Source organism: Eulemur rufifrons, chromosome 15 (assembly GCF_041146395.1).
Source record: "Eulemur rufifrons isolate Redbay chromosome 15, OSU_ERuf_1, whole genome shotgun sequence".
NCBI classification, from domain to species: domain Eukaryota; kingdom Metazoa; phylum Chordata; class Mammalia; order Primates; family Lemuridae; genus Eulemur; species Eulemur rufifrons.
The window spans coordinates 3725280-3743890 of NC_090997.1; the positions used below are offsets into that span (position 1 = coordinate 3725280).

Sequence of the window (18611 nt, forward strand, 5' to 3'; positions counted from 1 at the left end):
AAGTCTTCCAACACCACCAAGTATGTGTTGTCCACAAGGTTGTTTTTTCATTTATTTGTCTAAAATTGCTTCTTAAAAATTTGCAGCCAGGGGAGTCCTTCATACTAATCACTTTAATTTGGTGGCTGCTACTTGACATGGGTCTGTGATAACTGAGGAGGACAGTTTAACAGTAAATGAAAAGACCAGGGGTGGAGAGGAATAAACTGTTCTGAGGAAGCCGTTTTCACCAGTACCTCACTTTCAGCTCTTCATGCCCCTTCCTGTTCCATGGCTTCTACCTTCAGCCAATTCCCCACCCCCACTCCCAGCAGCCAGTTCAATGCACTGCAAGGACAAGGGAGTAGAATTCAGGTAGTGTTTTGGTTTATTATCTTAGTGTTGTCACAGTGATAGAAACACCCAGAGTGGGAAAAGGAACTACTAGAACCTACTTCTTGCCATTCTCCTCTGCCCTGGGGCTCAGAGACTTTAGGCCTTCTTCCCCTGTCCTCCCCACCCCACAACTTCTAGGCCTTTCCTTGGCCCTTTGCTAGGATGTGGCCAGGAATCAGAAACTGATGCCTTTTTCCAGCACTAGCTGTGTGCTGCATTCATGGGAGGGGGGAGCTGTTACTTGGTTACAAGATTACCAGTTCCCACAGGGCTGGGTTTCTCAGCTGTCTGGTAAACCAATGGCACTTCACTGCCCCAGGGTGGCAGTCACCTTTCTAAATTTCTGTCCCCATGTGACATAACTGCCACCATTCACGATGGCTACCCACATCTGATACGAACACCATGACTTCTGTAAGCCAGCAGAGGCTCCTCCTCAGAACAATGCCCTTGCAATCTTCCTCCCTGTGGCCTTGATCCTGGGAAAGGAGCCCCCTCCCCCCTCACTCGGAGGAGTTCCTGAGGCAGAGGGGCCACCGGGGAGGCCTGGTGTAGCAGTCGAGGGCCTTCGCCGCTGCCGCAGGAGGAAATCGTGTGAGGCTCCATCCATAGCATAGAAGACATTGGCCGAAGGTGGGATAGTCAGCTCTGTAGGTTCAGAGGGTAGGTGTCAGTCGCAAACAATCATTGCCCCCCACAACCGCCCAGTGTGGAAGCACTCCACTTTTCTTCCCGAGTCTGCCTTTCCCTCATGGCCTCTGACCTCGTTCCCCTGGGAGCAGCTGTACCAGCTCATACTCCGAAGCCACTGCAGAGTCACGATTGTTTTTCTTAAGGACACGACTGATGACACTTGGAGCCTTGTCCTGGCTTGTCACCTGACAGGACAAGAGACCAAAAAAGCAATAAATCGGCCATGATGACCTCTGTTTCCCATCCTTCTAACCTTAGCCACTGACCTAACCTAAAAAGGTTACGTGTGTCCAAGGCTTTAGAATGAACAGGGAAACCTAATATGGTGGGTCCCTGTACCTCATAAGCCAGCCCACATGGTGCCCAGTGAAATGCTGCTGCTTCCTGTGGGGGAAACTGCTGTTGGTTCTGAAAATCTAATATGGCCACCAAAAGTTTAAGGTACAGCAGCTAATGCAAGGTGGCCATCAAAATAAAACATAACTGCCAAAACCAAAGGTCAAAATTAAAACTAGAATCAACTCCACTTGGCTGCCCAAAACTAAGACGACATTTATAATCCAACAAAGTACCATCCTTCACCCTCACCCCCAGCCCAAGGCTCCCTCACCAAGATGCTCTTATAGACACTGCCATCTTCCCCCAGCTCCATCTGGACTCGGATGATTCGGCAATCAGAGGCCCCTGGCCCAGATCCCCCTTCCCCATATCCAGTCCCCCTGGAGGCCCCTTCTCCTGAACCCCCACTCAGTGGGGAGCCACAGGAAGCTGATCTGCGGTGACCTCGAGAAGGCCTAGGGGAGGAGGCTGGGGGAGAGAGGTAGCTGGGGTCAGCCGGACTGTGCAGGGATGGACTGCTTTCCAGGGCACAGTCTAGCGATGAGACAGACGGCCACTTCATGTGCTAGAACAAACAACACAGGGGGACTGGCATGAAGGTGGAGAGATTAAAAAAGAAACAGTCACAGAGTTAGGGTCAGTATCAAGGTCAGAGATCAGGAGCACAGCTCACCTGAGCCAGGCGGGTCAGCAGAGGAGCAGGGGTTCCAGGCATCTCATCTCCCCCTATACTGGGCCTGTCCCAGGACACCAAGGGGGTGGGGCCCCCAACAGAGCCCAGAACCCTGGAGTGGCGGGAGATTGGGAAGGTCAGAAGAAGAGTGGCAAGATCCCTAGAAACCACCCCCAACTGCTGAATCTCTCACTCTGTCCACTGTGAGATGACCAGTGTTGGCCGAAGCACCCTTGGGGCAGGAGGGTCACTGGCACCAGGTGGCTCCACCTCACAGGACACACGGTGGCTGGGGTGGGGGCAACAGGCAGAGGTCAGGACATGACACCAACCCCCCATACCCAGCCAGAGCCCTAGAGTCCCAACTTCACCCAGCCAGTCACCTCTGGGCCTCTGTCAGTGGCTGGAGCCCCTGTAGCCACTGTTGGATATCATGGTCAGGTCGGAGGTCGTAGCCGCGACATTCATTCTGGAGCCGTTGCAACTCAGAAAGGATAGCAAACTCCTGGGAAAGAGCCCTCAAATTGCAGAAGCCAAAAATTCAGGGACCCCCGACTTTCCCTTCCTCCTCCTCCTGGGACATGGATAGGGATGTCTAGCATCCAGCCCACACATTCCTCTCACCTTCCTCCGCTTCTCGAAATTGATGTATCCATTCTGCAAGGAAAATGGGGATGGGGTCAAAGTCCTAGCCCTGCCTTCCAGGCCACAGAGAGAGAATATGTCCTCTCCTAAACACACACACATCCACAACCGACTCCCAAACACTTCCCTCTGGCCTCTCACTCCGCCATCCCTCCCCACCCTTCCCCTCAGTCTATCATGGCCTGAGCACTGCACCGGACCCTTTAAAGCAAGAATCTCAGGTAGAAAACGTGTCTGCTTTTCAGATGAGAAAACTGAGGTGCAGAGGATAGGAGTTTGCCCAAGGTCTCTGTACGTATTTACTTAACAAACTATATTCTGTCCATGCTTACATTTCTGGCATGTTCTAAGTGCCTGACAAATACAAATTCATTTAACCCTCATAATAACAGACTGATACAGATACTATGGTTAGCTTCCCATTTATAGATCACCAAGGCACAACGAGGCTATACACCACTTGCCGCCGTAACAGATCTGGCTCCGGAGTCCCACTCTCAGCTGTTTACGCCTCACAGCCCCTTTTTGGAAGGAAGTCTGTCTAACCCTGCAGCCCGCCTGCCACATCCCCACAGTGGACACACACACGCCCACTGACCTCCAGCTCATCCTTGGAGGCTGCGTCCAGCATCACGAGGTCCTTCAGGAAGGTGCCGAGGTATGGGACCACACCCTGAGGTCAGGGGTCAGGGTGAGACGCCCCTGCCACTGATCTGAGGGCCTCCACCCCTCCACACTTGCCCTCCACCTGCCTCAGAGAACAGACTTCATTCTGCTCACCCTGTGCCTCCCGTTCGCAGCCCTCAGACTGCTCCCCACAAACACACTCCTTACCCCTTCACGACCACCACCACCCCCGCTAGTCACTCACCCCACCCCGGGAGCCAGACCTCGGGGCCTTCTTGGAGTGTGGCTCCACAGGGGGCTGCAGCTTCACCTCCTGGTGGTGACAAAACAAGAAGATCCGGAGGAGGAGCAGGGAGCAGGGATGGTTGGGAAAGCCAGAAAACAGGGCCTCACCTGCAGGAGTAGCTCTCGGCTCTGGGAATAATTATCCTCCTCAGAGAAAATCTGGCAGAGGCTGGAAAAGACTCTGAGGCTGTCCCTGGGTGAGGGAGAAGAGCGGCCCTGAGGACAGGCTTGGCTCGGCCACGCCTTCTTCCCAGCGCTCTGAGGAACCCCCAGCCCCAGCCCAGCACCCCATCCTCCCCACCTGGTGGCATCCCCCCAGGCTGCCCGAAGCCTGTGGATGGGGCTGGACTGCAGGGCCGACACAACAGCATAAACCGAAGAGAAGTTTCGGAGCAGCCGGCACTCCTACGGGGTCAAAGTGGAAAGCTAAGGTTGTGGGAGCCCTCTCCACACCACAGTCCCCAGCAGGGCAACCCTCTCTAACCTCTGCCACTCGGATCCACTTCTCCAGGAGCCGGGCCCTCTGGGGGGGACAGAGTGGCCGTATGGTCACCTCCCCAGGCCCCTCTCCCGTTGGGGTAGCCCCCAGGACGGAGCTAACCACTGCCCCTGCCACCTTGTTGAACTGTGTGACGGTAGCTCGGACAGATGGGCAGAGGTGGGAATGACCCGGCCGATCTCTGTGTCCCCATAGGCCCCCCAGGCACTGAGAGGGGACCAGATTGAGAAACAGCTCCTGCAAGGCAGAGGTCAGAGGTTAAAGTTCATAGTCAAGTGAGGTGAGCCTTCCAATATCAGGGATCAGAGGGTTTCGGGTGGCCAAGGAACCAGGGGCACAGGGTTTGGAAGGGTAACAACCAAGGGAAAAAGGGGAAAGGTCCAAACAGTAGATGGAAGGGGCTGGGAACTGGATCAGGAAGGGCTGGAAGCAAGGGAAGGATCTGGAGTCAAGGAGAGGTTAGTAAGGGGTCAAGGAGCATGGGGGTCAGAGGTCAGGGTCTCACCGCATCTAGCAGGGTCAGCTGTTCGGCCAAGTGGTCAGCGAGGAACACCAGGACATCCGTGGGGTCAGCAGGGGGATCGCCGGGGAGGGCCAGGGGCTTAGGAAGGTCAGGGGCCTGGGGGTCCACCCGGGACCGGAGATTGCGGATGAGGTCAGCGCTGCCCCCCACAACACCCTCCCCTGCTGCATACCCTGTCTGAAGTAAGAAGCTCTCAAGCCGGTCAAGCTGAACCTTGACCTCAGAGCCAAAATCCTCAGGGTGAGAGGCCAGCCAGGTTGACAGTACAGAGATGGCTACCCTGAGAGGGGGCAATCAGCCAAGGGTCAGAGGTAAAGCCACAGCATGGGCAGAGGGGACTGGAAGACTGAGATCAGGGCCCACTCACCCTGTTGTCCTCTCTCGTTCATCAGCAGGATGAGGTTCAAGGGCTTCCAGCCTGGGAAGGAGAAGAGAATCTGTCCATTTTCCCCAAACCCCCAGTGGCTTTGACTGTTTCGGTGGGATGCTGGTGCTTTAGGAAGTCCAAACACCTCCATGACCCTTGGTCCCTTATGACCCTGACCTGTCAGCCATAAGCCCTAGCAGGGCAGGTGTGGAGGTGAAGGCCCGGTGGGTGGCCAGGAAGGCTGACGTGAAGGTCACGTCAGCCCCTGATGTCCGGGCATCCAGAAGGTGTCTAACCAGGGCCTCCAGAGTGCCAGCCCGGAGCCGTCGGGAAGAACGCGGGGGAGGCGTGGGGGCCTGGAGGACACAGAGGGATGGTCACTGACTCTTTCTTCAACTCTGCCCCTAGATTTCTAGGGACAGTCCCAGTCCTAGGAGATGATCCAGGCTCATTTTGCTGAGATTCAGAGAGGGCAAAAGACTTGGCCTACGTCACACAGCAGAGTCCAGGACTCCAGACCTCCAACCTAGCACTCTGGCCAGAAAGTCAGCCAGAGGAAGGGGAACTGGGAAGATGAGGGGTCAGAGGTGAGAAGCCAAAGTCATGATCTCACCAAGGGATCAAGAGGCCGATATTGGCGGCTTGTGACAGTAAAGATGGCACCATCCTCCTCCTCATCCCAGACAGACACAGGGGCCTGGAGGAGGAAGGAAGGGGAAGTCAGATAGTTCCATATTCCATACCACCCCTTCTGCCCTCAGCCCTCACTCACCCCAGGCCCTGCTCCTCCCGCTGTACCCCTCACCTGTGATGGCAGGGGGCAATACCAGCGAGTGCGAGGGGTGGGGGGGGCTGGTGACCCCAGGTCTCCCCCACTGGGGCCCAGACAGCCCCCCACCAGCCGCCTCAGGGCCCGGTGGAGTCCAGGGGGTTGCAGTGAGGGGGTGGATGGAGCGCAGGAACCCTGATCCTGGAGACCCCCGAAGCCCCTTCTCCCCAGAGCTGACCCCAACACAACAGAGATACAGGGTGCAAAGAGTAGGAGAGGGAAGCGAGAGGCAGAGAGCCAGAGGCAGCGACCTCAGAAGCTGAAACCTCAGTCACAGGCACAGCCACATGCCCCACCCTCCCCCGCAAGGACCCGGCAAGACCAAAGAATTAGTCCTTCCCTCAGGCCCCGTTTCATCCTGGTCCCTCAGGTGGGGCCTCTACTATCCCAGCCGAGGGGACCCTGTGAAGGTGGCAGCTCCAATCCCAGTACAGGAAGGGGAAGGGGAAGTGGGGATGGTGTGGGGGGTAGGCTCAGAGTGTCACGTGGCCCCCAGCCCCTCCCCTGACCGATCCCGAAAAACCAGCCCTGCCAGTCAGCCTGCCCTCACCCAGTGTCTGGACCCAGGAGTCCAGGACCTCCAGGCCCCAAATCCAAGTTCTGGCCCCTCCCGAAGCCCCAAATCCTGCTCCTGGCCACCACCATTCGCCCTAAGGAAAGCAGGTGACCACTCTTCCCAGCCTAGAATCATCTCTCCTGGTCCCAGAACCTTGGCTTCCTGGCCTCTACCCAGCACCAGGCTAGGGGAGGGGAGGATGGGGTCACGAAATCTGAGGGCTCCCTCCCCAATCCCTGAGTCAGAGAAGCTGGTTACTGTGGAAACAAACCCCTCCCCGCCAAACAAAAACAAGGAGGGAGACAGGGACCAGGACAAAACTGCTCAGAGAGGCAGGCACATTTAAGCAGGCATAGGGAGAGAGGGCCAGAGACGCCCAGGGACAGCCAGCCAGAATTTCCAGGCAGGAATAGGGCAGGTTCCTGAGAGCCAGTCCGGAGTCACACTGACACAGAGGACCACAGAGAAGCCAGGGCTCCCCGCAGCACGGAGACAGGCAGACACCAGAGAGAGGTGTCTGGGAGGAACTGGGGCAGGAAGGAAGAGATGTAGGGACCCAGAGACAAGAGAAAGATGGAGATCTCCGAAATATATGCACCCCCTACCTCCCACCACCCGCGTCTCACCTCTTCTTCCTCCTCCTCCTCTTTCTCCTGCCCCCCGCCCACGACCCGGCCATCTGGGCCCCCACCCTCTTCGGGGTCTCGGCTTCGGAAGCTGCTCAGCACGACTCCCCCGGGGGGGCTCGTGTCCAAAAGCAGCCGCAGGGGCCGCGGGAGCATGGCCGAGTGAAGCAATCAGCGGGGTCGGGCCATGGGGGCGCCTGGGGAGAGACGGGGTTGGGGTGGAGAGTCAGGCGGGGGAGCGGGGCAGGGAAGGGACACGGGTAGGTGTCCAGATAACTGGATGGGAGTTCTGCGGGAAGGCCGGGGGTAGGGGGGCAACACAGGGGTGTAATATAGAGGACCTTGGTGCATTTGGGGGATAAGGGGGTTACGAATACGGAAACGGGCAGGGTCACAAGGTGCTCAGGCTCTGACCTGCTCGGGAGGGGTGGGGACAGCGTGGGTCCCGGGCCGCTGTTCCCGTCGGTCGCCAGTCCCCGACCAAGTCCCCGGATCGAGTCCCCTCCCGGGCTTTTCCGCACCCCCCTGTATCCCCTCCCGCGGGGCTCCTGGGCCCTCCCGCCCTTTCCGCTCCCCCCCGCGTCCGCCCGCTCCGAAAGCGGGAGCCAAAAGGGGAAGGAAGTGAGGACAGGAGCCAGGGCCGCGAGCTAGGGGAGCGCTGGACGCTCAGGGGCCGGAGCCCAGGAGGCCGGGTCCCCAGCTCCACTGTCCTCCGCCCCCACCCCCGGGATTCTGGAGCCCACGTCGCCCTGCACTGAATTGGGACAGATTCCAGTCACCTGCCCCGGGGAGACGGCAAGAGCAGAATTTGACGTTCCCCTCCCCAACAAGAACAAGGCTAAAACGCCTGCGGGGAGCGTTTTAGGTGGGGCGAAACCCCGCCACTCCAGTTCACGGAGTTACACTCCCGACCCCAAACCACGAGTGCAGCGTGACCGAATTCCACTCCGGGTTTTCCGAGGAGCCCTCGGCTCCCTCCTTCGCGCAAGCGGGCGGGGCCGGAAGCCGCCACATCCGGTTCCAGATTCGGCGCTCTGGGTTTCCGGCGTCGAGGCCGCGACCGGCGCTCCGGTATTATGCTGGTCGGGTCCGTGTATGGCCCGCGGCTTTGGGGCGTCTTGTGCGCCATTAGTGGCGCCCGCCCCCAAACGTTTCACCCGGGCATCAAATATCTCCGAGGCGTTTGGGAGGTCGGGGGCATTGGAAGGACCAGAGGTGATTGCAAGATTCATTGTGCTTGGAAAGCGGGCAGAATGAGAGACGCGGTTGGAAGCACTGGAACACAACTTTATTCCCACTTAGGCCCGTTCCCCCGTTTGTCTGGGCGACCGTCCTGACCCTCGGAAGGTCCCAAAGCTGCGCCACCGCTTCCTTCGTCCGACGTCCAGCAGCTATTTGCTTAGCGCCCTCCAGTGGGCGCCAGGCCCGGCGCCGGCGCGGAGCGGAGCGTACCGCAGTGGGCAGGCTCGCCCTTGTCCTCCGGGCGCCCGCAGTCCGGGAGGGGAGACAGGCATTTAACGACGATTCACACAATCACTTAAATACAACTGTGAAGAACCGCACAAGAGGGACGCGCGGCAGTCTGAGGGGAATGACGAGGTGGACCTGGTCTGGAACCCAGGGAGGGTGAGGATGGACTAGGCAGAGGGAAAAGAGCGCTGGGACCCAGAGGCAGGCGGGAGGCGTTTGCTTCACCGGAGGAAAGGAATAACCATCCGTGTAATAAGCACTGAGAGGGGGGCTGGGGTAGGGGTGGGGGGAACCGTGTAGGGCTGGAGAGGTAGGCAGTGTCAGGCTCGGGGGACACAAAGGCTGAGGCAAGAAGAATGGATTTGGCCCTAGAGCACCGGTTCCCTGAATGTAGCCTCTGTTTCAGAGGTCCCCGAGACTATTAATATTTCAGTGGGTATGCGAAATTAAGAGCATTTTTATACCAAAATTCAGGTGTTGTTTGCCTTTTTCATTATTCTCTAAGAGTGTACAATTAGTTTAGTCTTCCAGAAGCTACATATGTATTGATACCATGGTTCTCACAACGAATGGAACGTGTGCTTGTGTATTCTTGTGTTTCAAATTTTTCTCAGTTTTAATTTCTAGTATGATAAATATTGATAGTTATAAACCACATAAACAAAAGCTCTTTAGAGTTCTTGATAATTTTTAAGAGGTCCTGAGACCAAAAATTTTTGAGAACCACTGCCCTAGAGCTCTAAGAAGAAGAATGCGGTAAGATTTGTTTCTTTTTTAAGAAAAAAGCCGCTCAGTGGAGGGAGATTGGAGGGAGTAGGAGCAGACGATGGGGTTTTAGTTTGGGGAGCTACTACAGTAGCTGGAGCCAGAGATGGTGGCGGCTGCCACAGGATGGTGATGAGTTGCCCTCATTGTGCTTTCTGGAAGAGAAGGAGGAGGTGAGGAATTCAGGGGTTTAGAAGGCAGGTGAGCTTACTTCCAGAGACATATTAACCGTCAGGGGCACAGAGAGTGGAAGAAGGATGGGGCTAACGTTTTCTGTGTTTTCTACCTGCCAGACACTGCTGCATGCTTTATCTCCTACATCTTCTAGAGGAGATGCACTATCTTCTTTAATCCTCCTAACAGTCCTTTGAGGCGCCATTGTCCTACATGGTAGCCACCACCCACATGTGGCTATTGAGCATCTGAAATGTGACTAGTCTGAACTGAGATGTGCTGACAGTTTAAAATAAACATCTGCTTTTGAAGACTTAGAATGGAAAAAGAGCTATAATTCTTATATTGTTTACGTGTTGAAATGATAATATTTTGGATATACAGGTTGAGCATCGCTGATCCAAAAATCCAAAATCTGAATCCTCCAAAATGCAAAACTGTGAGTGCCACATGATGCCACAAGTAGAAAATTCCACACCTGACCTCATGTGATGGGTCACATATGTTATTAAAAATATTGTATACAATTACCTTTAGGCTATGTGTATAAAGTGTATATGAAACATAAATGAATTTTGTGTTTAGACTTGGGTCCTATCCCCAAGCTATCTCATTATACATATGCAAATTCAAAATCCAAAAACACTTCTGGTCCCAAGCATTTCAGATAAGGGATACTCACCCTGTATTTGATTAAAGCATATATTAAATTAACTTTACCTGTTTATTTTTTAATGATTGCTAATTTAAATTTACATAAGTGGCTTGCATTATATTTCTCTTGGACAGCACTGCCTCAGTAATTTTCTTGAATCCCTACATCCAAGGAAACTGAGATGTAAATTAATTAGCATGTTCAAGGGGTCCTACAGTTAGGATGTAGCGGTAGGATTTGACCCAGTCTGTGTCAGCCCCACCACACCAGCAGCCTCCCTCCATGGTGATGAGGTGGGGAGAGGGGGTAAAATGAGAAGGGAAAAATAAAGGGAGGTGGAGTGCTGTTACCTTCTCCTTTGAATCCTTGCAAGTGGACAGGTAGGCAGCTGTGGGGAAAGATTGAGAAGGAATGGGATGCGGGAATGGAAGATGGGGGAGGACAGAGGGATGGGTGTCAGGCTTCTGGGAGTAGGCAGGGAGTGTCCGCAAGTCGGGGGTCATGGTCAGGGTGGGGCTCACACTTACCAACCCAGCCTAGCACTTTGATGAGTCCAAGCAGGAGAAAGGAGGACAGGAAAAGGCCTATACCATCCTCGAGGGAGGGCCTGGAGAGGCCTGGCAGGTGGAAGAGGCAAGAATGAGCTCCATGTCTTCCCCAGCACGAGCTCAGGGTCCAGGGCGCTCCCAGCTCTTACCTGCCACCTCCAGGGTGACCTCAGCTCTGCGGCCCAAGGCAGGCAGGCTGGGATGGTGGACTAGACAGGCGTAGCGTGCCCCATGCTGCTCGACGGTGACTGGGGGTGGCCGCAAGTGCCCCGAGAGGCTGACAGAGCCGTCAGAATGGTGGCTCAGGGCAGAGAGCCAACTCTGCCCCCCAGCCTTCCGAGAGCCACCCTCTGGGCCGCCGCGGAGCTCCCACTCCACCTCCAGGCCCTCAGAAGGGTAGAAGTGGGACACACGGCAGAGCAACTCTGGAGGAGCCTCCCCTGGGGCAGCCCATACAAGGGGTGCTGGCATCAAGGTCACTTTGGGGGGCTCTGGGGAAAAAGTAGGACGTGAGAATGGGGAAATCAATCTGTACCATCTTCCCTCAGAGACCCTCAGTCTATCCTATGGCTCCCCCAAAACTGAGTGGGGTTTGGGTTTCTTCTCCTGGGATGGGGAACCTACTGTCTCTCCATTGGTGCTTCACAATAATCCCCATGCCAAAGCCCCCCAGGTTTCCAGGGACCCTTCACCCTGTCATTGCCCTTCTCACTCCCAGGGATCCCCATCTCCACTCACCCAGGCACCCTCTTCTCCAACATCCCTTCCCCATCATGGTGTCCCCATAATCCAATGCCCACCCTCTGCCCGTGGAAATCTCTGTCCTCCCACTCACTGTACACAGCAAGCTCCAGGGTGACCTGTCCTTGCAAGTATGGCAGGTGTACGGTGGCCAGATAGGTGCCCTCCTGGAAGGGCCGCACTGCAGGCAGCCAGAAGGTCCCATTCCCAGTCCATGGGCCCCATGGCTCATCATCATTCCAAGCAGCAAATGCCACTGCCCCTTCTTGGGCTGCTGGTATCTGCCCATCCAGTCCAGGAGTTGCAGCCAGGAGCAGATGCCCCTTACCCAGGTGCTGGCGTCGCCACTCCAGCCCAAAGGGAGGGGGACCTGGGGCCAGAGATGAGGCAGCCTCGGAGCTGGGGGGCATGTAGGCAAAGCTCAGGTCCAGCATAGCATCTTGTCCCAGTCTTACTCGAGGGGCAGGGGTGTGAGTGAGGACAGTGAGCACCACTGGGGAAGAGAGGGGGATGAGGGAGTGGGAGGGGCATGAGAGAGAGAAAGAAGGAGAAAAAAAGAGGGAGAGAAATTGAGTTATAGGGAAGACTGAACTCCAATTCACCCTCCCCACATAGACACCTCCTTTTCTGATGCTGTCCCCCAGCCCTCCCTGCAAATCCCCTTTGCCTGGGACTGGGTGGGATCCAGTGTGGCTGAATGAGCAAGCAGATCAGTCTAGGGGTAAATAGGGGCAGTGAGGGGGTATGCCCTTAGAAGCCTGCTCTGAACACACAGCCGACTCTAGCTCTGGGGACAGCAGGATCTGAGGGTACTTCTAACACAGCCTGAACCAATCTAGTCTCCAAGCACCACCCTTGAAGAACAAGGCCTTGCTTGGTTACTAGTGAAGACCAGTGATTAAGCCATGACGGTCAATCCTATGATGCTGTACAGAGTGTTTATTGACCCCAGAAGGTTTCAGCTCTAGCCTAGATCTGAGCACAGACCTGTGTGCTCTACTGAAGCCGTGCAGTGCAGTGGCCAAGTGCCTGCAGCCTGGCTGCCCTGGTTCAAATCCCAACTCTGCAGCTTATTTATATGGCCTTGGGCCACTTACTTCACTTTTCCATGGCTCAGCTTCCAAATCTCTAAAATAGGCATGATGATGATGATGGTGATGGTGATGATGATAGTACCTACCTCATGAGGTTGTTGAGAGGGTTAAATCATTTAAAACCTCTTGCTACCCAAATCTATTCAGTTCCTGATTTTAGATAACAAAGACACCTATATATGAAAGGTATTTGGAACAGTGTCTGGAACACAGTAAGTCTACAGAAGTGTTTGCTATGGTTACACCTGACCATCTGCCAGACATACTTAATATAACCCAACTCAACAGCATCTCCACAACATCCCCTCACCCTGCCCTAATGCCTGTCGTCTCTGACTTTGATGAATGGTCACCACCAGCCCCCCCCCCCCGCCCCCAGACACTAAAGGCAAACACTTGGAGTCACTCAGACTCTTTCCTCTCATTCATTTACTCAACAATTATTTATTGAGCACCTAGGATGTTCAAGGTGCAGTGGTAGAGAACAGAGTGGTGAACAAGACAGGCAGTTCCTGCCCTCAGATTGCTTCCAGTCCAGGGAGCGACAAGCAAATCACCAAAAATAATGTGCTGCGTGCTATCCCCACCAGGCCCTAATAATCTCACACCTGTTTCCAACTCAGGTTCTCATCAGTGTACATTTGGACAATTACAACTGCCTCCTCTCTGGTCTCCCTATCCTCAGTCTCTCTTTCCTTTAATTCTTCCTTCATACTGTACTCAAACAACATTGCTACAAGTCTGATCAGGTCATTTACCTGTTTAAAAATCCCAGTTACCTAGGAAGTCAGCAGCTAAAGGCACAGGCCAAAGCTACATGGCCTGAGTTCAATTTCTAGCCCTGCTTCTTACAAGCTGTGTGTCCTTGGGCAAGTTACTTAACTGCTCTGTGTCTCAGATTTCTTCACCTGGGAATAATATTAATACCTATGTTCTATGGTTGTTGAGAGGAATAAATGAGATCATGCATATAAAGTGCTTAGAACAGGGCCTGGCATATAGAAAATATTGATAAATGTTAATTGTTATACTTTCATTACCTTCATCATTGTCAAAGACTTGCTGGGCATCTTGGGAAAATCACTTAGCGTATATTTTTTCTCACTAGTCCAATGATCCTATCCTTGTCTACCTTTTATAAGAATCAAGTAAAATAACAGGCTTTTTAGAATGACCCTCCTCAAAAACAAAAAAACAAAAAAACTTCTGATGGTTCACTATCACCTGTAGAATAAAGCCCAGCTTTCAAGATACTTGAAAATTCAGCCCCTAACCCACCTTTCTAAGAGATTTCTCTTGTACCCTATGAACCAGCCACATAGAATCCCTTTTATGTGCCTAGCAGTAGAAGCTTTAATCATTGGGCATCTCTTCACTTTGGTCATGAGTTTCCTTCAATTTACAACATCTCTCCCATTTTCTCCCAAACATCTAATGCTCCATGTCCTTCAAGGTCAGTTCCACTGTTATTTCTTCCCAGAAACGTCTGCGTCCTCCAGGTAGAAGTAATCTTTTTCTTCTTATAATTATATTTTTGTTATTTTTAATCTTAGCTTCTGAGGCCTATAAAGTTGAACTTTTCTCAACCTCATGGGATTGTTTTAGTTCAGTAGAGTAAAAAAAGTATGCAATTTCACTTAGTTTAGCAAAATCCAGAAACATACTTTTGAATTGTGAGAAAAAAAAATCCACAGCATTAATAAACTAAACCTAAAAGTTTTATAGTTTAACCCTTAAGCTAACAGTGATTTTTACTGGAAGCAATTTTAGACCTGCATCCCATAAACTGTACTCTGTAAGAATACAAATGTATATAAACAGGGCCAGAAAGCCAGAAAGTAAGGAAAAGTTATGTTTTTGTAGCTGTTAATAACAAATTTTTGCTTTTCTGTTGAAAAAAAAAAGTGAATGGTAACAACTAATTATAAAGTATTACTGAAAAAACCCTTAAATCCAAATGTAATCAAGCCTTTAGACCTAACTACCAAATTATAGGAAATATGGAGGAAAAAGGAACAAGATAAATGACACCATGAGGAAACAACTGGCCAAAGATAGTATGTGGGAAATTCTACAGGACAAATGACCAGGTTTTTCCAACAAATCAATAACATTTTTCTTAAAGTGAGGAGAGGTCAATTACAGAATAAAAGAGATGCAAGAGACCAAATGATTGTTATGGGCCGAATGCTTGGGTCCCCCCAAATTCATATGTTGAAGCCTTAACCTCTGAGTATTTAGAGATAAGGACTCTGAAGAGGTGATAAAGGGTGGGGCTCTAATTCAATGCAACTGGTATCCTTACAAAAAGAGGAAGAGGCACCAGCGCTCTTTCTCTCTCTTCCAGGTGAGGACGCAGCAAAAAGTCCCCAGTGTGCATTCCAAGGGGAGAGCCCTCACTGGATATCAAGCCTGTTGGCACCTTAACCTTGGACTTCTAACACCCAGAACTGTGAGAAAATAAATTTCTGTTGTTTAAGCCACCCAGTTTATGATATTTTGTTATGGCAGCCAGAGAATATCAATACAACAACCAAATATAAAATATGAACCTGTTTTGGATTGTGATTTGAGCAAATCAACTGTAATGTGACATCATTGAGACAATCAAGAAAATTTTAATACAAGCTAGGAATTACATGATATTAAGGAATTATTTGTTTTGCTAGGCGTAATAATGGTATTGTGGTTAGGGTTTCATTTATTTATTATTTATTTGTTTTGAGACAGAGTCTCACTCTCTTGCCTGGGCTAGAGTGCCGTGGCATCAGCCTAGCTCACAGCAACCTCAAACTCCTAGGCTGAAGTGATCCTCCTGCCTCAGCCTCCCGGGTAGCTGGGACTATAGGCACACGCCACCATGCCTGGCTAATTTTTTTTCTATTTTTTTCTATTTTTAGTTGTTTGGCTAATTTATTTCTATTTATAGTAGAGATGGGGGTCTTGCTCTTGCTCAGGCTGGTCTCAAACTCCTGAGCTCAGAGGATCCACCCACCTTGGCCTCCCAGAGTGCTAGGATTACAGGCGTGAGCCACCGGGCCAGGCCTTGTGGTTATTGTTGGTTTTAAGTCCTTATATATGCTATTTTACTTCATGAGTTAAAGAAAAAAAATAATAAAGTCCTTTTTTAATAGAAATGCTTACTGAAGTACTTATGAGCAAAATAATATGGTCCTAGGATATGCTTTAAAATACTGCAAAAAATAAAAAAAAAGAGAGTGGGGGGAGGATAGGTGAAACAATTTGGTAAAATGTAATAACTATATAACTGGGTAACAAGTATGGTGGGTTCATTGTACTATTCTCTCTACTATTATGTATCTTTGAAATTTTCCACAGTGTTTTAAAAGAATGGTAAGAATTAAATACTATATATGTAAAACATATTAAGAAAGTATATTTGCAACAAATACTTAAAATATTTGATGAAATGATATATACATATATTAGCAAAATTATCAATGATCTCTGACCCTGGAGAGATTCCATTTCTAATTTTATATCAAAATAACAGCTTTTGTTTTCTTAAATCCCTAAATAAGCAGAAATGCTTGAAAAGGAAGACAGCACAGCCACTTGTTTTTCCCCATCCCCCATCCGTCTGTCTGGGCCCCGGGGGGGGGGGGGGGGGGAGGGGGGCGCGCTCCCTATCCCCACTTCTTTCATAGGCACAAGTCACTTTCTACTTTACAGTAGGATTATCCCTGACAAGTCTGCCCAGAACCTCCCTGAGAGCAGAATCTTAAAATTGCCCATGGCTACCCCAGAGATTCTGACTTATTTGGCCTTGAGAGGGACCCAGGCTTTGGTAAATTTTATTTTATTTTTTTATTTTTTTTTAGCAAGTCGCAGACCTGCGTGAAAGAAGTTTTGATATATTTTAAAAGCTTCCAACAGGATTCATATTCACAACCTGGGCTGAAAACTACTGAGCCCTAACTTATTCTTGGTGCTAAGGAGTATTTATTGAATCAACCAAGAAATTAACACAATGCCTCTCCTGATAGTCACAACAACGGAAAGACAGCTGGGAAATAACATCCACATTTTACAGTTGGAAAAACAGACTCTGAGAGCAAAGGGCATTCTCATCGCCACCTCAGCGAAGACAGCAGCCCTAGGAAATATTCCTCCCTACTGGAGACAGCTCTTCTCCCCACAAAGAGCAGTTTTCCTCAGCCTCTGCCCAGGGTAGAGCACGGAGGTGTAGGCAGAGGTGAGGGTTTGGGGGTGGGTGCCGAGTCTGTTTCCCTGGTCCTGTGGGTGATTCTCAGGTACTGAGGAAGGGAGGGTGCAGGGCTCGGGTGGGGCTGACCTGTCCGTGAGGCTGTATTGTTTACATAAAAGCGTAGGAGACCGAGAAGCCGGGGACTCCACCGGTACCCTACGCTGCCTCCGCTGCGAGGCCGGAGAGCTCCTCCCATTCTTGCATTATCCGCCCGCTCGCTGCCCGCAACCCAGCCCAGCAAAGTGCCCGACCCCTGGGCCTCAAATTGCGCTGCGCCACGCCATAAGCGGTCTTTGCAGTGGGAACCATCGGGCCTCCCACCTCGCGCCTTCCGCTCACTCAAGCCCACTGTTTGGGGACCACCGAGAGCACAGCCCCACGCACCTCAGGGAGGCGGCTGTCAGGAAAGGTAAACGCGCTTGGGTGCAAGAGCCTTTGCTTTGCCGACTGTCACAGCACCGAGTGTGGGCGCGGGTGAGGCTCGGGGCTGGTTTTTGAAACTGGGTGAATCGCAAAGGTGAGGGTGCCTAGCCAGATACAGATCTGGGAGGAGCAGAGAAAACGGTTCCGGCTTCAGAACTCCTCCCAACCCCTTTCCCTAACAAGTTTCTAAAGGTCGGTGTCTGGAAACCCCGCCTCTCCCAAGCCCCGCCCCCAAACCACAGGTGTGTGTGTGTGTGTGTGTGTGTGTGTGTGTGTGTGTGTTTTTTTTTTTTAACTGGGGGAGGGCTAGAAGCTGCGGTGGAGATAAGCTAATTCTGGCCAAAACGCCTCGCTTTACAAAAACAGAAACTGAAAGCTGTTAGGGAAATGTCTCGCTCAAGTCCACGCGGCCCGTCACCGGCTGTTGTGGACCCTTAGAATCCACGTATCCATCTCCACCTCCCCTCCCCAGCTACCTGTTGCCTCGGTAATGGGGACAGGCTCCTGCTGATGCTCTGGCTGTGGTCGCAAGAGGCTGGAGAGGCTGAGAACAGAGCTGGACATGCTGACCATCAGCCACGCCCCGTCCAGGGCCCGCGGGCAGCTCTGCTCCGGGGTCAGGCCGCTGGCCCAATTCGCAGAGGCGGGGAGCGGGACGAAGCGGCTCATCTCACAGTGCGGCGCAGGGGCGTCCCGGGGGTACCGCCTGAGGGCATCCTGGAGGGCGCCAGCCGGGTCTGTGAGTGCGGAGAAGGGAGTTGCAGCGATAGAGTCATGGCCGCGAAAGGGGCTAGAAGGGCAGCGTTCGGGGAACTTCAAACGCACAGATTTTCTCATAGTGGGAGATTTACAGGTAGTCCATTTTACAGAGAGGGAAACTGAGGCTTCAGGTCACTGCCCGATCTAAAGAGGAAGGGGTTTCGGTGGAGGCGACAGAGGTGGGGGCAAGTCCAAGAAGACTCACCGTGCACGCTGAGGTAGAGCTTAGGGTCGAGGTCCAGCCGGGGCGGCGGTCCCCCGGGTCCCTGGCGCAGCAACAGTGCAGCAGGTCTCTTGGCCAGGTTGCTTCCGCTGGCATCCTCCACGAACCAGCACTCGATCACCGCGGGTCCCGCGGAGACGGCAGTGGCCAGGTCTGGGGGAGAGGAGCTCGAGTGAGGAGGGCCGGGATGTCGGGTGACCTGCACCTTTCATCCTGGCATCGGGCGCCCAATGGAGCCACCTCCCTCTGCTTCCCCCACCCTCCCGTTCCTGGGCGAGGAGTCGCGGGGTTCGCTCACCCAAAGCCACAGCGAGGAGCAGAGACAGAGGCTTCATGGCGCTGCGATCTCCTCAGCCCAGAAGCCTCCTCTTCCCGCCTTTCACTTTCACTTTCCTCCGAAGGCCAGCAGGAGGGGCGGAGGAAATCCCCGCTCTGGTTAGGTATGGGTGCCTTGGAGGTGGGTGCGTCCCCCACTGGCCAGAACAGGATCCGGG

At 52.7% G+C, this 18611-nt stretch overlaps 2 protein-coding genes across 4 annotated transcripts; both read right to left on the bottom strand.

Annotated features, from left to right (window-relative positions):
* Positions 1 to 749: 749 nt before the first annotated feature.
* On the bottom strand, positions 750 to 7685 carry RGL2 (ral guanine nucleotide dissociation stimulator like 2). The gene is made up of 18 exons (XM_069488094.1): positions 7452 to 7685; positions 7038 to 7234; positions 5640 to 5723; positions 5204 to 5382; positions 5027 to 5077; positions 4642 to 4939; positions 4122 to 4373; positions 3939 to 4042; positions 3746 to 3830; positions 3597 to 3665; positions 3324 to 3398; positions 2705 to 2737; positions 2464 to 2585; positions 2274 to 2369; positions 2081 to 2192; positions 1679 to 1972; positions 1139 to 1253; positions 750 to 1023 (listed from the first exon to the last, which is right to left on the bottom strand). The coding sequence occupies exons 2-18, from the start codon at positions 7191 to 7193 to the stop codon at positions 812 to 814; spliced, it is 2337 nt and encodes a 778-aa protein (XP_069344195.1). The 5' UTR covers positions 7194 to 7234; positions 7452 to 7685; the 3' UTR covers positions 750 to 811.
* Positions 7686 to 8303: 618 nt separating this feature from the next.
* TAPBP (TAP binding protein) lies at positions 8304 to 18579 on the bottom strand. 3 transcript variants are annotated; one of them, XM_069488044.1, is made up of 8 exons: positions 18416 to 18576; positions 18100 to 18270; positions 17612 to 17872; positions 11485 to 11883; positions 10799 to 11140; positions 10629 to 10718; positions 10452 to 10489; positions 8304 to 9427 (listed from the first exon to the last, which is right to left on the bottom strand). In XM_069488044.1, the coding sequence occupies exons 1-8, from the start codon at positions 18450 to 18452 to the stop codon at positions 9416 to 9418; spliced, it is 1350 nt and encodes a 449-aa protein (XP_069344145.1). In that variant the 5' UTR covers positions 18453 to 18576; the 3' UTR covers positions 8304 to 9415. The 3 variants fall into 3 exon arrangements, with proteins under 3 accessions (XP_069344145.1, XP_069344146.1, XP_069344144.1); XM_069488045.1 differs by lacking the exon at positions 10452 to 10489 and having other exon boundaries at positions 8304 to 9423; positions 10623 to 10718; XM_069488043.1 differs by lacking the exon at positions 8304 to 9427 and having other exon boundaries at positions 10135 to 10489; positions 18416 to 18579.
* Positions 18580 to 18611: the final 32 nt, after the last annotated feature.

Excerpts from the sequence above, each read along its gene's own strand:
- TAPBP (XM_069488043.1), bottom strand. The coding sequence starts at position 18,452 with ATGAAGCCTCTGTCTCTGCTCCTCGCTGTGGCTTTGG. Across the intron at positions 11,141-11,484 it reads CCTGGAGCTTGCTGTGTACA|AGCCCCCCAAAGTGACCTTG; the intron begins GTGAGTGGGAGG and ends CTTTTTCCCCAG. Across the intron at positions 10,490-10,628 it reads CAAAGTGCTAGGCTGGGTTG|CTGCCTACCTGTCCACTTGC; the intron begins GTAAGTGTGAGC and ends CTTTCCCCACAG.
- RGL2 (XM_069488094.1), bottom strand. The coding sequence starts at position 7,193 with ATGCTCCCGCGGCCCCTGCGGCTGCTTTTGGACACGAGCCCCCCCGGG. Across the intron at positions 4,043-4,121 it reads AGTGGATCCGAGTGGCAGAG|GAGTGCCGGCTGCTCCGAAA; the intron begins GTTAGAGAGGGT and ends TTGACCCCGTAG. Across the intron at positions 1,973-2,080 it reads TGCTGACCCGCCTGGCTCAG|CACATGAAGTGGCCGTCTGT; the intron begins GTGAGCTGTGCT and ends TGTTTGTTCTAG.